This window comes from Mesoplodon densirostris, chromosome 8 (genome assembly GCF_025265405.1).
Source record: "Mesoplodon densirostris isolate mMesDen1 chromosome 8, mMesDen1 primary haplotype, whole genome shotgun sequence".
NCBI classification, from domain to species: Eukaryota; Metazoa; Chordata; class Mammalia; order Artiodactyla; family Ziphiidae; genus Mesoplodon; species Mesoplodon densirostris.
The window spans coordinates 35,752,196-35,768,875 of NC_082668.1; the positions used below are offsets into that span (position 1 = coordinate 35,752,196).

General features: G+C 38.2%; 1 protein-coding gene across 3 annotated transcripts in view; it reads left to right on the top strand.

Annotated features, from left to right (window-relative positions):
* ORC2 (origin recognition complex subunit 2) overlaps positions 1-13,846 on the top strand; it is a 50,442-nt gene extending 36,596 nt beyond the window's left edge. For all 3 annotated transcript variants that reach the window (XM_060106907.1, XM_060106909.1, XM_060106908.1), the window contains 7 exons: positions 1,915-2,047; positions 3,094-3,190; positions 5,573-5,719; positions 6,324-6,495; positions 8,824-8,885; positions 10,163-10,281; positions 12,650-13,846. In XM_060106907.1, the coding sequence (XP_059962890.1) occupies positions 1,915-2,047; positions 3,094-3,190; positions 5,573-5,719; positions 6,324-6,495; positions 8,824-8,885; positions 10,163-10,281; positions 12,650-12,736 (817 nt within the window). In that variant the 3' untranslated portion in view covers positions 12,737-13,846. The remainder of the gene's footprint in view (positions 1-1,914; positions 2,048-3,093; positions 3,191-5,572; positions 5,720-6,323; positions 6,496-8,823; positions 8,886-10,162; positions 10,282-12,649) is intronic.
* Positions 13,847-16,680: the final 2,834 nt, after the last annotated feature.

A 16,680-nucleotide genomic window follows, 5' to 3' on the forward strand; every position in this document is an offset into this window, starting at 1 on the left:
TTCTAAAATGAAATAATATATATTTTTCTTTCAATCTCATTCTGTTTACATGTACTGTAGACCTTCAGAATTTCATGAGATCTGTTCTCTAAACATTATTTTACCATTTTAAAATTGTTTCTTAGAATATTTTTTTAACTTTATCATTTTTCAAACACCTCAGGTTAAATTTAAATTTCCATTAAAACATCTAGAAGAATGATAAAGATTAAAACCTAGTAATTTTTTTCTATAATTACTTTTATATTCGTATTTAAAAGGACCTTAGTATAAAGAAGTGCTTGAAGTGTATGCTAAAATGTGAATGGTGCAGTAAGAACATAAAAATTGCTACAATTTTCCCCAATTGATCCTGGTTTTCTTTGCCAATAATAAATCAAAGGAGTATGCTAGTAAGAAAATGATTATCTTCCCTGTTAGGACCTCACCTTCTCTCAATAACTATTTATGGGTCTGTTCATTTTGAATTTATAAGGCAGATCTTCACTCTGATCCCATCCCCCAGTCCACCAATTCTTCTTTCTTCCCATATGTCAACTTTGATAACTTGATTTGCCTTGCTTCCCAGCATAGACCTCATAGTCAGCTACTTCAGAATTGCTAGCTCTCTGAACTCCCTTGCTTCTTTTTTCTGCTGCTTCTGTTTTGCTAATCTCTGCCTTTGGGGGTTATCTCTTTTCTTTTCTATTTCCAGGCTATCCTGCATTGCTGCAGAGCATCACATAAATACTGTTTCTGATTGACCTCTGTAAAAATCATGGAGTTGAACTTTAGCCTCACCCCTAGTGCTTGGTGTTCTGGGTTGTCTCATTTACTCTCTTGGCTTCAGTTGCTTTTTGTATGTGAATAACTGCCATAACTATACCTCTAGCCCAGCGAGATCTCACTCCTCAGCAGCAGATGTGAATGTATATTGGAAGTGTCCATGTGGATGTCCTGTAAATAATTCAATATACATAAAATTTAACTTATCTTAAATCCCTGAATCCCACCTGCCCCAGCTACCTCGCATAGTGGATGCACCCCATTCATGTAATCTATGCCAAAAAACTGAGCTATTCTTAATAGTCCCTTTCACTTAACCTTCCATGTCTAATCACTCTCCAAATCCAAGCAATTTAACCTGTAAAGCTCTTGACACATTTGTCCCCATGACACCTAATTCAAGTCCATAGTCTTTCGTGGTTTTACCCTCCTTCCTATCCATTCCCCCACTCAGTCAATGTAATCTTCTAAAAAGATCATGTTACTTTCCTATTAAAACCTTTCACTTAACACCTATTTACTTTTTTTTTTTTTTTTTTTGTAGTACGTGGGCCTCTCACTGTTGTGGCCTCTTCCGTTGCGGAGCCCAGGCTCCGGACGTGCAGGCGCAGCGGCCATGGCCCATGGGCCCAGCCGCTCTGCGGCATGCGGGATCCCCCCGGACCAGGGCACGAACCTGTGTCCCCTGCATTGGCAGGCGGACTCTAAACCACTGTGCCACCAGGGAAGCCCCTGACTATTTACTTTTAAATGCTCATGTTCCTTGGAATAAAATCCAATTAATGTCTTAGTTGATTTAACAACACTTTTGTGACCTGGCCCCGATTACTTTTCCAGTTTAATCTATCAGTTAAAACTCTGCTTCAGCCTATAAGACTTTTTAGTGTCTTGTACCTAGTACCATGTTCTCCCTTGCCTCTTATTACTTGAAAGGTAGTAGGAGTTTGAGAGAAAGTTGGAACTGCAAGCTTGGTGTACAGTTAATAAAACTGTGCTTTTTGCTTTATATAAGTTGGGAATCAATATAGTTATTTAGCCATGCCATTTCTTCCTGTATTCTTTATAAGCTTAAATTAAGGAAACTGGTTGATTATAAAATTGGCAATAAGAAGTACTGAACTTTAATTTCAAGTGCTGTTTTTCTTACAGCCTGGGGTTCAACATTGTGCTTTATGGTTTGGGTTCTAAGAGAGATTTACTGGAAAGATTTCGAGCCACCATGCTGCAAGATTGCATTCATGTTGTCATCAATGGCTTCTTTCCTGGAATCAGTGTGAAATCAGTAAGTTTTAAAAATGTTGAAGGGAACATCATATCCCCTGCCAATCCATATCCCCATGTTAATGAGGATGCTATTTCATATTCTGGAGCATTCAGTTTTTGTTTTTATTGTAATAGTTTTCACACTAGTAGGATTGCACAGTGCTTAAGATCATGTGTTTGGACTCAGAGGGTTCTAGCTTTGAATCTCCATCCTTGAATTTCCTATTTGGTAACTGATAATGTATTAAATCTTAGGGAAATGTTAGCTGTGTTTACTACATTGAATACCAACAGTACTTCTCTCAAGGATAGGATTATGGGGGACTTCAATTTTATTATGCTTTTATGTCACTTTAGTGCTCTAAAAATAATAAAAATATAAGAATGGTTTATGGTTCTTTGATCATTTTTACTCCAGATGCTCATATCTCTTCATCATTTGAAAATTAATTTAAACCTTTTGAGTTCTGGATATTAACCAATGTAATATTCCTTTTTAAAAGTGTCCTTAATGTTTGAGTCCTCTTTCATTTGATAAATCTATAGTTTTCTAATATTTCTCATATTGTTAGTTTTTTGTTTTGTTTTGTTTTTACTACCTGCTTATGTTATCTTTACACCTTTGCTATTCTTCCCTGTTTCCTTTTAGCGATAACTTATGCAAAGAAATGAATTAGATGTACTTAAGTACCAGTAGAATTTTTTTTTTTTTTTTTTTGCGGTACACGGGCCTCTCACTGTTGTGGCCTCTCACGTTGCGGAGCACAGGCTCCGGACGCGCAGGCTCAGCGGCCATGGCTCACAGGCCCAGCCGCTCCGCGGCATGTGGGATCTTCCTGGACCAGGGCACGAACCCATGTCCCCTGCATCGGCAGGTGGACTCTCAACCACTGCGCCACCAGGGAAGCCCTCCAGTAGAATTTTTGAAGTGATTTTTCAGACTTAGTGGGAAATCCAAATTTATTTTTAATTTATTAAAAAAAAAGGATTGGTTTGCTAGTTGTATTTATCCTACATGACAGAATAAGTTATAACTGATGTACCTCTTGCACTTTTATGACATAGATCCTGAATTCTATAACAGAAGAAGTCCTTAATCATATGGGTACTTTCCGCAGTGTGCTGGATCAGCTAGACTGGATAATAAACAAATTTAAAGAAGGTAACGTGAAGGAGATGCTCTACAGTTTTAGGGTGAAGCTAAGCGTACTTATTTGTGTACTAGTGTACGTAAAATTGAGGATTGTTTTAATAATGATACTTCTCTCAATGCTGATTTAGATTTTGATTTCTTTAAAATCTTTTTCTGTGAACTTTTTCTGTGAACTTCAACTTACCTAACAGGAAAGAATTACTCCTGCTACCTTGAATTTATATAGCCAAAGCCTCTTTTTTTTCCCCCAAAAACCTTTTATTTCAGGATAATTTTCAAGTTTTGTTTGGCCAGTGTAAAGTGTTTCCAGTTAATTGGTACCTCTATGTCTGATAGTTTTATATTGTTTAATATGTTTATAAAGCATTCTTATCTTTATCCTGAGTAAATATCAATGCATTTGAATAATTTCATATACTAAAATCTGAGAAATGGGGAAAAAAACATTTGTTGTTCTTTTGGTGTGAATGTTTTTGTTATATGAGCATTTCAGAAAATTAAAAATAAAATTATTTAGGGTCTAACAATTGTCATTTAGTCATTGCTTAACAATTAAATGGAGTAATTGGTTACGCTTAATGATTTAATGGATGATTTTGATATTGTTTGTACGCTCAGTAAAATAGGTGCCTGAATCATTTATTATATATATTTATATGTAGTTACTCTATTATATATAATCTGTATTATAATAAATATATATTATATAATCAGTATTATCTAAATATAATTTATATTTATATTAAATAATTTATAATTATATAAATCATGTAAATGTTTTACATAGATATAATATAGATGTTACATAATTATGAATTATATAAATTATAATTGTATATTACATATGTAATATAATTATATGTTTGTTTACATATAATTTAAATACTGACTATGGTGACTTCTAGAATTTAAGGAACTTTGGACTTTCAAAAATGTGTCATCTCAGAATCTTTGTCACTATATTGTCTGTGTTGTCCCTCCATTCCCAGTGGAAGAGAAATGTACTTATTCTCTTTAAAAGGCCATCTTTTGTCATAAATGCCAATGTCCCATTTCTTACCAGCTTCTGAGGGACTTAGCAATGGCTTTTAAACATGTATAGAACTTCTTCCATCTTAAGAAAAATATTTACCTGATTCTACTGCCCTTTCACTCTATTTTATTTCCCTATTTCAATATGATTTGAGAGTTTTTTTTTTTTTTTTTTTTTTTTGTGGTGCGCGGGCCTCTCACTGCTGTGGCCTCTCCCGTTGCGGAGCACAGGCTCCGGACGCGCAGGCCCAGTGGCCATGGCTCACGGGCCCAGCCGCTCCACTGCATGTGGGATCCTCCCGGACCGGGGCACGAACCCATATCCCCTGCATCGGCAGGCAGACTCTCAACCACTGCGCCACCAGGGAAGCCCGATTTGAGAGTTTTTGAAGACATGTCCTGCCTTCTACTTTTTACTTGTTTCCTTCTTAATATCTTGCCTCTGTGCTACCTGAATTGTATGCTTGAAGATCACCTGTAATTTTCTTCATACTAAAAACACTGACCTTGGGCTTCCCTGGTGGCGCAGTGGTTGAGAGTCCGCCTGCCGATGCAGGGGACACAGGTTCGTGCCCTGGTCCAGGAAGATCCCACATGCCGCGGAGCGGCTGGGCCCATGAGCCATGGCCGCTGAGCCTGCGCATCCGGAGCCTGTGCTCCACAACGGGAGAGGCCACAACAGTGAGAGGCCCGTGTACCACAAAAAAAGGAAAAAAAAAAAAAAAAAAAAAAACCACTGACCTTGCCTCACCCTTTGTTTATCTTGATCTGTCCAGTATTTGATGGTGTTGACATCTCCATCATCCAAATTCTTTCTTCACTGACTTTTATGATATTTTACTTCTCTGACCTTCCTCATGCTTTGGGCAATATCCTAAGCCTCTCCCCTTCTTTTGTCTCTTGGCTTTTGTGATAACCAGGGTTTTCTATATTCTCCTTTAATGCTTAATGAGAACTCTTTTTTTTGGAGGAGGGGACGACTCCCTCCTTTATCCCACCTTGCAATTCAACATGCCCAGATTCACCTCCAATCCAGTATGTATCTTGCCTTATTTCCTATGCCGTATTAAAACTGGTTTCTTCATGGTCTGATTCAAGTGTTAACCATTCCAGTTAAGTCTCTAACTGCTCCAGTGTCTACTGATTTCCAGTGAATTTCTTTTTTTAAAAAAAACTATAATAATGTCTTGCCTGTTTTATGAGTGACTGACATAGCTTCTGAAATAAATTGCATACCCCTAAGCAATAGTTCTTTTGTCCTGTGCTACTTTGATATATTCTTTAATACAGTCCTTGCATGTGGTAGGGGGCTTCACAAGTACTCACTGAAAATAATAATTGCATCCTCTTTCCTTTTAGAGTCTTCTTTAGAACTCTTTCTTCTTATCCACAATTTGGATAGCCAAATGTTGAGAGGAGACAAAAGCCAGCAGATTATTGGACAGTTGGCATCTTTACGTAATATATACCTTATAGCATCTATTGATCACCTCAATGCTCCTCTCAGTAAGTTAAATATTACTATTTTTCCTTCTTGAGATATCAGTCTTTGAAAATTAATTTTCTTAATGTTGTCACAACATTTTTATTGTTTTTAAGTATGCTTTTCCTTTGTTGTGTGTTTAAAGACATAGTTGCCAAAAATATAGGTGTCCTCAATCTGATTGAGAACATAATTCTTGGAAATAAAAATTTAGATAGTAAAGGGTGTGTTTTACAGCTAAAGTTTCATGAAGAAGAGGAGACCCAACTATTATTTTGGTTTCTTTCTACTCTCCTTTGTGGAACTGCAACATTTATTTTATGCATTTAATTCAGACTTCATGATAATCCTATAAAATAATGTTAAATTATAAAAATTTTTAAAAGAATGCCTTGGTAGTGCTAATATATTTTAACTTGTATTTAATATACAAATAAATATTCAGATGTTGATTGACAGTGAAATTAGATTGTGAGGTACTGATTTAGATGGGGAAATAGCAAAAATGAAAATTTTCAGGATTCACTTTTTATTTAATGCTTTCTGTTCTTTCCTAGAGTGGAATCTAGTAACAAGACAATATGAAAATAATTAGTAATTCTTGTTTTCTTTGATCATGTACTCTAGTGTGGGATCATGCAAAGCAGAGTCTTTATAACTGGCTTTGGTATGAAACTACTACATATAGTCATTATACTGAAGAAACCTCCTATGAGAATTCTCTTCTGGTTAAACAATCTGGATCACTACCACTCAGTTCGCTAACCTATGTCTTACGAAGCCTTACCCCTAACGCAAGGTAAGAATGAAAACTATAGTTTCTTTTTCAAAAAACGCTATATATTTTAAGATATGGCATACTAGGTTTTAATGGCGATACTAAAGTCCTTACTTAGCTTGCAGGATTGAGAGAAATGGTAGTAATAATAGTTGCCAGTACTGGGTTATGCATTAGGTAGACTACTCAGTAGTAATAATAAATAATAATAATAAATATAATAATAAAGCAGGAGTACCAGCATTTTTGTTTTTAATAGATTTTTATGTTTCTGAGTAAGAGCATCTCAGTGTTCATCATAGAGGAAAAAGCAGAATTTTGATGGATTTTACTTAAATTTGATAGTTATTTTTAATTACATATTGAACATTATGATTCAAACACAGGGCCCTTTACATGAAATAGCTCATTTGATCCTCACAGCTCCTCTAAGGTAGATAGTAAAGGGCACAGAGATTTTGATCCAAACCTGCATGGTTCCAAAGCTCATGCTCTTAAATCTTGAACATCTTTGTATAGTGTCTCCAGTGAAGCCCTTCAGCAGCCTAACCAAGAGGCATATCTGAATTAATAAAAGCAATTAATAAAGGTTAAGGAAAGTTGTATACAGCATAAGCCAGCAAAAAATAAATTGCATAATTAACCTGTTGAAAAAAGGCGTTTAGTAGCCTCACAGGAGGCCACAGAGAAACGTAAGAGGCAAGTCCTGAGCATTCCTTTCCCAACCACCCCCCTGCCAGTATCTCATACCACAGTGCAGTGCGAAAACTAGGAGACTGACATTGGCATAATCCAGAGAGCTTATTCAGATTTCACCGTTGATATGTGCACCCATTTGTGCATGTGTGTGTGTTTAGGTCTGTGCAGTTTTGTCACATGTGTAGCCTTGTGTAACTACCACAATCAAGATACGCAGCTTTATCATCACAAGACTCCCTTGTGATGTTAACCCTCAAATGCTAATTTCAGTGAATTTTATTACTCTATAAAGCTGTTTTTGTACACTTGAAGATTATCATTGCAGTAATAGTGAAATATGTATTAAATGAATATCTAATCAAAATTTTTGATGGAATTGGGAATAGAAAAAGTGTTCATTTAATTTTACTATTATGCTTACTCCTAATGGACTATTGCAAGTTATTACATATAAACTTGGGAATCTATGCAATGTAAATGCTCTAATGCAATTATTTTTTAGTTGGGCATACCTAAATGTCTGTGTGCTAGTCTCCAATGCTTTTTTGGTTCATTCTGTACACTCCAATATAATTTAGTCTTTACTTGGTATGAATGTGATTGATCAAAAAATCTTCAGCAAAATTCAGCAATGTAGTCAGTGGTAGTACTTAGTTATAAAGTGGTCATTAAGATGATCCAAAATATGCTTATAGAAATTATCTTCTAGACTGTCATAAAAATGAAAATGCAAAAGGTTTTAAATTTTTGCCAAATCCAGGGACTTCTGGGGAACTTAGTTTGTGTAACACTGCTTCCAACCCAATAATTCTACTTGGTACACACTCCTACAGAAACAATCCAAAATATGAAAGAGTATTTATTTACAATTGTATTTAATTTAATAAATTAATATTTTTTATTAATTAAAATTGGAAGTAATGTGAACATCCAAAACCAGTAGGGAAATGGTCAGTTTGTGGTACAATAGATGAGCAGAAATTAAAAACTTTAGGAAGAATTTTTAAAGACATGGGAAAATCAATAAGTGAAAAAGAGAGGTATAAAATGGTGTATACCATATGTAAATGCATGAATTTATGTTTTCACACTGCCTTGTTCCACAAAGACTTGAGAAAGCAGCATATGCACGTATGATCTCCACATCAAATATTAGTGGCTGTTATTTTAAGGCTATGGGGTTAATATTTTCCTCTTTAGTTTTATTATATATTCCAAGTTTTCTATAGTGGACCAACCTGTAGTCTAAAAAAAACAAGTTGACCCTGAACAACATGGGGGTCAATCCGTGCCTATCTTACAGTCAGCCCTCCATATCCGCAGTTCCTCTGCATCCGCAGGTTGAACTAACCGGGGGCTGTGTGGTACTATAGTGTTTACTGTTGAAAAATATCCACGCATAAGTAGACCCATGCAGTTCAAACCCGTGCTGTTCAAGGGTCAGCTGTACTCCTAGATTTTCTTTAAAAGGAAATAAAAAAGCTTCTCCTTTTTAAGTAGACCAGGATATGATGTTCCTTGAGAAAGGAACAGAAGGTAATACAGACAGGCCAGGTGTTTCACACTCTTTGTGTATTTTACTATTAGCTGTTATCTTTGTATGTTAACATTGTGGATTTGAATTCCTGTTTTGTTTTGTTTTTTCCCTAGGGGGATTTTCAGGCTACTAATAAAGTATCAGCTGGATAACCAGGATAACCCTTCTTACATTGGTATCCAATATATATTTTTAAATTTATTTATTTTATTTATTTTATTTTTGGCTGCGTTGGGTCTTTGTTGCTGCGCACAGGTTTTCTCTGGTTGCGGCGAGCGGGGGCTGCTCTTCTATGTGGTGCGCAGGCTTCTCATTGCGGTGGCTTCTCTTGTTGGGAGCACAGGCTCTAGGCGTGTGGGCTTCAGTAGTTATGGCACGTGGGCTCAGTAGTTATGGCTCGTGGGCTCTAGAGTGCAGGCTCAGTAGTTGAGGCGCACGGGCTTAGTTGCTCTGAGGCATGTGGGATCTTCCTGGACCAGGGCTCGAACCCGTGTCCCCTGCATTGGCAGGTGGATTCTTCTTTTTTTTTTTTGCGGTATGCGGGCCTCTCACTGCTGTGGCCTCTCCCGCCGCGGGGCACAGGCTCCGGACGCGCAGGCCCAGCGGCCATGGCTCACGGGCCCAGCCGCTCCGCGGCACGTGGGAACCTCCCAGACTGGGGCACGAACCCACGCCCCCTGCATCGGCAGGCGGACTCCCACCCACTGCGCCACCAGGGAAGCCCGGCAGGTGGATTCTTAACCACTGCACCACCAGGGAAGCCCCATGGTATCCAATATTTATGATATTAAATTGTGTGACTTTTGTTTCATCCCGTAAATTCTTTTTTCTAGAATCTAATAATAGCACTGCAGTTTTTCACAGCAGTGAATAAACGGTTTGCTCTGTGATACCGTGTCTGCCATATCGAAAATTTTCAAGCAGCCCTACAGATACACTGCTGAACAGGCTGTTTGCCAGTACAAATTGAAAGACAAATCCAGCTTAATTTTAAAATTTCCTGTGCTACCTATGGATGTGTGTCTACCAACTACATATATTTCATATGCTGGACATCTTAGATTTTCTACCCCTTGAGTGAAATAATGTGTTAAATTTAAACACACATTTTAATAATCATTCAGCTCTCATTTGACTTACTAGTTCCCTCTTTAAAAAAAAGTCAACTTTATTCACGCTGTTTAAAACTGTCCATGGGATTATGTCATATTTGGCCACAGTTGACTGCTTTCAACCAATCAGTTCTCTTTTAAGAATGTAAGCCACAGTACATAACACCTAAGTATTCCCTAGCTTTGCTTCTTCCAGAGATACTTACTTCAACACTTACTGGCTGCTTTGACATACTTTGGTAATAGCACTTTTTTTCTGTGTTCTTCGGCATGGGTATCCACATATGGGGTTATGTCTTAAATACTGACTTTTGTTCACATTATCTTTTGAACTCTCCAGGACTTTCTTTTCAAGACTTTTACCAGCAGTGTCGGGAGGCATTCCTCGTCAATAGTAATCTGACACTTCGGGCCCAATTAACTGAATTTAGGGACCACAAGCTTATAAGAACAAAGAAGGTGAGACTTTGCTGCTGTAGCATTGTGTGCCACGATTAGTGTATCTCATTTACTTAAGGACACGTGTGCCTGATTATGAAACTGAGGTTGCCTGATGGGTCACAAGCATCCATTTAGGCAGTGTGCCGTTTGAGTTCTGTAGACAGAGAGAAGGTGAAAGAACTCTGCTTCAGAGCAGAGAGGCAGACCTATGACTTCTAGTCCAGAGTAACAGGCCATTAGAGATGAGTCAAATAATCCTATTGCCTCCTCCCTCTCTTCCTTTTACCCTATCATTAATCCAGTCTATATTTATTGAGCACTAACTTTATGAGATATTTCACTAAGCATTAGGATACAGAAGTTAGCAAAAACCTAATATCTTTTCTCATAAAGCTTAAAGTCTAATGGAGGAGATGGACATTTGCCAAATAATCACACACACGTAAAATTTAAGCTGTGGTAAGTCCTGTGACCAGAAGGGACGTGGTTCTGACAGAGTGTATTACAGTAGGTAGACTTGACCTGGTTATGGGCATCAGAAGAGACCACTGAGCTGAGACCTAGGGAGACTAGGAGACGACTAGTCAGAGAGGGAAGGGAAGAGAATTCTAGGCAGGAACAGCATGTAAAGAGGCCCCAGAACAAAAAGGCAGCCAGCATGACACAAATGAGGCTGAAAAGATAGTGATGTAAGGGCTAGACTATGCATGACTTTTAGGCCAAGGAAAGGGTTTTAATCTTTATTCTGAAATAACGGGGAGTCATTTAAAAAATTGTTCTGACAATGGTATGGAGAGTGGAATGGGGCAGGGTAAGATGGGGATTGCCAGAAGTCAAGGCACAGAGACCAGCTAGAAAGGTGTTAGTAGCCTGCGTGAGATGATGGTAATCTGGACTAGGGTAAAGAGAGAAGAGTGGTTGGATTCAAAATTGACAAGAATTGATGATAGACTGGATATGGGAGCCAAAGGAAAGGAAGGTGTTGTCATGAGTGATTCCTGGCTTCTGGCTTGCACAACCAGAGAGATGGTGGGATCATTGGATGAGAAGCTGGAAGAGCAACATTTTGGGGGAGACATAGCATGAGTTCATGGTCTTATATGTTTGGACTTACTGTGTTTGAGGTTCTTCTGAGATTTCCGAATAGAGATGTCAGCTAGGCATTTGGATTCCTGGGACAAGATACCAGAGAAAAGATCTGGGCTAGAGATACAAGGTTATGATTCCTACATATTTAAGTTATAACTGAAACCAGGCATTGGTGAGACTATCTAGAGAGAGGACATATAGTGAAATTAGAGGGCCAAGAACTAAGCCTAGCAGTGTGACACTTAACGGCCAAGTAGAAGATAAGCCTGCAGAGGTGAAACAGCCACAGAGCCAAGAAGAAAACTAAGTTGTCACAGAAGCCAAGAAAAGCATGTTTTTTTTTGGTTTTTTGTGGTATGCGGCCCTCTCACTGCTGTGGCCTCTTCCGTTGCGGAGCACAGGCTCCGGACGCGCAGGCTCAGCGGCCATGGCTCACGGGCCCAGCCGCTCCGTGGCATGTGGGATCTTCCCAGACCGGGGCACGAACCTGCGTCCCCTGCATCAGCAGGCGGACTCTCAACCACTGCGCCACCAGGGAAGCCCGAGAAGCATGTTTTAAGAAAGAACGGTCAGGGACTTCCCAGGTGGTCCAGTGGTTTAGACTCCACGCTTCCAACACAGTGGGCACGAGTTTGATCCGTGGTCAAGGAACTAAGATCCCACATCCCACATGCTGCGTGGTGCAGCCAAAAAAAAAAAGGTCAGCAGTCTCAGGAGCTGCCGAGAGGCCAAAAAGACAAAGACTGAAGATACATAATGAATTTAGGAAACTGGAATTCCTTGGAGGGCTAAGCAAAAGCTCTTCTGGTGACATGATAATGGTGGCAGTAGGTAGGTTGGCCTGGATTGAGTGAAAAGCAAGGAAATAGAGACCACCATTATAGACAACTTTTCTGGAAAGGTGCCAGGGTTATATGACGGATGGAGAAGAATGAGGAATCTAGTGAGGGTTATTTTAAAATGGGAGATACCCGAACCTATAGCCAATGGGAAGGATCCAGTTGAAAGGGGACTAAAGGAACAGAGAAGTCAGTGGTATAAGATTTTAGAAAGAGCAGGAAGGTGGAAAATAAAATACCCACGTTCTCATCCTTTAGTCTTTTCCACTATAAAGCGGCTTAACTATAAATTCAGTGTATTTAATAGATATATATGCCTGTGTGCCCTCTGGCCTTAAGTTTTATACCTTTATATAAAATATTAATGAAATCAAATCAGTTTTTTGTTTAACCTACAACAGGATTCAAATATATCTCTTACGAATGACTAACATCCAGGGTATTCTTACATCTTTTAGGGAACTGATGGAGTGGAATACTTATTAATTCCTGTTGACAATGGAACATTGACTGATTTCTTGGAGAAGGAAGAAGAGGAATTTTGAAGCTCTCCTGTACTCTTGAATCTTCTGTGCAAGAGTTGTACCCCAGCTGCCATTCCTCTAGTCTAAACTGTTGTGTTTACATCCAATATTAGACTCTTTTTCCAATGTGTAAGATTTAAAATTGGGAGGGGGAATGTCATCAATTAGAACCTTGATTATTAGCCTGGCTGGTGTACCATCCTAGTACTATGCAGTGGTCCTCAAGTTGGAGAAAATGTGCCTTTCATTCATTACCTCTCTGGAGACTTCTTGCTGGAAGGAACAGTGTGCTCAGGGACTATTTGGAGCGGGATGTTTTGAATTCTTTTATACCAGAGATGATATTCCTAATTTTTCGAGGGCGTTTTAACACTCCTGGAGCTATTTGCAAATGTGCTCGTTCCAGAGTGTGGAAGTACAAAGACATTGCAGCATCACGTAAATCGGCTTTATTTGCTATTCCATGTGTCAGAATTGAAGAGTATAATAGAGAAGGCAGATCATCTCTTTCTGTTTCTGAAATGGCTTAACAAAAGGTGTAAGATTGGGGGAAAGTAGGTAATTCAGCTTTCTCCTTTTGTATTTAGGCTACATGCTGATAGAGGAAGGAGCATGATGCTATTCAGTTGGGAGAGTAGGAAAAACATAGAGAGTATAGAGGGTGTGTGCCCATCCCAGAAGCACATGAACAATAACAGGTCGTGCTGCTCAGGACAGTTAATGTCTATGCCGTCACCTTCATGATACAAGTTAGAAGCCAGGCTAGAGAAACACAAACCTGAATTTCATTTTAGTTATTTTTTCAAGGCAACAGAAAATAAAAATTTAACTATTCTTGTATATCAACATGTTTTTCTTTTCTTGAATAACATACAGATAACCAGCATATTAATGGCTGGCTTTAAATGAATTTGATTTCTCTATCAAGAAGGCTTAAAATTCACTGTAAGACATTTCCATTTTTTTCTTAAAATGACAATTTCAAACCTCCTAAATACTCAAGCCTGTTTTTCTCTTAGGAAAGAAAAGAAGGCTAATCTTGGCCACTGTAGTCAGCTGATAGTCTTCACATACTCCCTGAACTATTTCATACTTGGAAATGAAATTCTTCATTAAAAGAGCACTGTAATATACTGCATCAGCATTTCTCACTCATTTCTCATCTTGTAAACCCCTTTTATGAAAATATTTCCCAAAATGATCAGAATTTTTAAAATCATTTCTTTGTGTCATATAATGAAGTAATTTTATTTTAAATCCATATATTAAGGGGTTTAGTCTTAAGCATAATTACTAATAAAAATATTTAAATTTATACATGAATAGGATTCTAAAATTTTTTAATTGTACCAAAGGATATTCAATGAAAAGTGATTTTCCTTACCATCCCCTGATCCAGTCCCTTAGGCAGCCATTGACAGCAGTTTAAGCATTCTTCCCGAGGTATTCTATGCACATCTAAGGGTATTTGTCTGTATTTCTCATTTTAAAAACACAAGTGGTGGCATATGATACTTGCTGGTTTGCACCTTGTTTTTGTTTTTTGCTTAATATATTTAGTTTATAATAACTTACAGTATAAAAAAGTATATGAAATCTTCAATGACCTAATGTGCAAACTTTGCATTTGCCCTTAAATATCTACTGGTTTATTTTTATAATTTTTGTGTCGATACTGTTCGCAAGCAGTATGTGTGAATAGTCTTTACTATTAATAAACCAATTTAGATATAACCATTTTTTTTTCATTTATAGTACTGGGTTTTTTTACTAAAGGTATCTTGAAGTGCTTCAAAAGTTTTATGAGTGCATCTTACAGTTCTGATGGTGATCTTGGCAGAATTATATGTTCTTCATTACCTGTTTCAACATCAGTGTTGCTTAGGCTCTTATCAATTTGATTGCTAAGGCTCCTAACTTCTGCTGTTACTCGCTTCTCGCAAGATTGAACAGACCTGAAACCTTGAAAGACTTTTCTGGCTTCTCTTAATAAAATGGCTATTTTAGGCCAAAAAAGGCACAGGGGATGCAGGACAGACAAAGTTACACTCTACAAACTTGGCATAATACTGAATTCCTTAGGCAGGGAGTTCTAAACCGGTTCTTGTGATACTCCAGAAACTGAACTTTCTTAGCATCATGTTTGCCATTTTAATATATGAACATGTCATTCATACAAAAGATCAGTAAGTTCAAGGGATGGTGCATAGGTTTTACTTAAAAAAAATTACTAACAAAACTTTAGAAATGTACAGCTGACCCTTGAACAACACAGGTTCGAATTGTGTGGGTCCACTTAAATGCAGATTTTTTCCCAATAGTAAATACTACAGTACTACACAATCCACGGTTGGTTGAACCCACGGATATATAAAGAGAAACTGAGCATACACAGGGAGAGCCAACTATAAGTTATACTTGGATTTTTTACTGTGCAGAAGGTCAGCACTCCTAAACCCCACATTAAGGGTCAACTGTATTATTCCCCCCAACCAATTCAAACCTGGAGCCAGTAGCAAGTTCACAATGTATTTTCCTACATTCTAGGAGGTGAGGTGACTCTTCCAGCTTAGTCCTGAGTAGCTCTCAGATATAACAGGGAGTCACGAGAGTCTGCCTCATCACAGACTGTGTCTCCTAAAAGCCAAGGGATAAACTGTCATGTAAATGACTTTCTCAGGCTTTTTGTAATTATTTGATTTCTCTCCCTTGGGAGAGTCTCCCATAGTTTAATTTTTCAAATTGCTGTTAAGCCATGTTAATTCATGTTTGCTGAGAACTTACTAAGTAGAAGGCTCTGTGCCAGGCAGTTGAGAGAATATGAAAATGTGATGTGAAATATCTAGTTGAGGTTTTAACAGCATTAAAAATTACAGTATCGGGCTTCCCTGGTGGCGCAGTGGTTGAGAGTCCGCCTGCCGATGCAGGGGACACGGGTTCGTGCCCCGGTCCGGGAAGATCCCACGTGCCGCGGAGCAGCTGGGCCCGTGAGCCATGGCTGCTGAGTCTGTGCGTCCGGAGCCTGTGCTCCGCAACGGGAGAGGCCACAACAGTGAGAGGCCCGCGTACCGCAAAAAAATAAATAAAAATAAATAAAGTTACAGTATCCTTAATGTGTTGAATAAAGTAAGTTTGAAATAACTAATGCTATGGAAAATATAACTTTAAGCATGAGTATAACAAAGCTCATTACCAAATTTTCATTATTTTGGCATATATCACTTGGGCCTCAAGTCTTAAGTATTTAGGTCCCCTAAATACTTTAGCACCTTTACTTTTGCTACCCAAAGTGTGGTCCTCAAAATGGCAGCATCAGCATCTCCTGGGAACTTAAGAAATGCTTGGGCCCTTACTCAGGCATCTGAATCAATCTGCATTTTAACTAAATCTCCAGATGTTCTGGTACACATTAAAAGTTTGAAAAGCAATGATAAATACAAGTAAGCAATCAACATGTTAAACAGTTCAGAAAATTTGACAGCTGAAAGTAAATAATCTTGAGTGGTACTTTATTTTTTAAAAACTGCACAGGAAGAAAAAAATAAAAAATAAAAATAAATCCTGCATAGGATGTGTTTGGGGGTATTTTTAATTATTTAGAAATGCTAGCACGACAGTAAAGAAACTGGATTTAACATAAAATTACTTCCTTCAGATCCTTACTGCCGTCGTCAGTCAGTTACAGATGAAATCACATCACACCTGAGTGTGCTATAAAGAAAGAAAGGAGGGTTTGAGAGCTGCTGGCCTCAGTTGATTTCTTCGTCATCACCTCTGACCATACCTCCCCTGCGTTGTGCTCTCCACCATGACAATAATTACTTGGGTTTACGTGAATTAATTACTTGGGTTTTTCAATGTGCTGTGCTGTTTCTCTACTTAGTGCACTTGTTCAAGCTGTCCCTCTTGACTGAACTCTACCCCCTTTCCCCAGAAGACCTTCCCTATAAACCCTATGCATATCT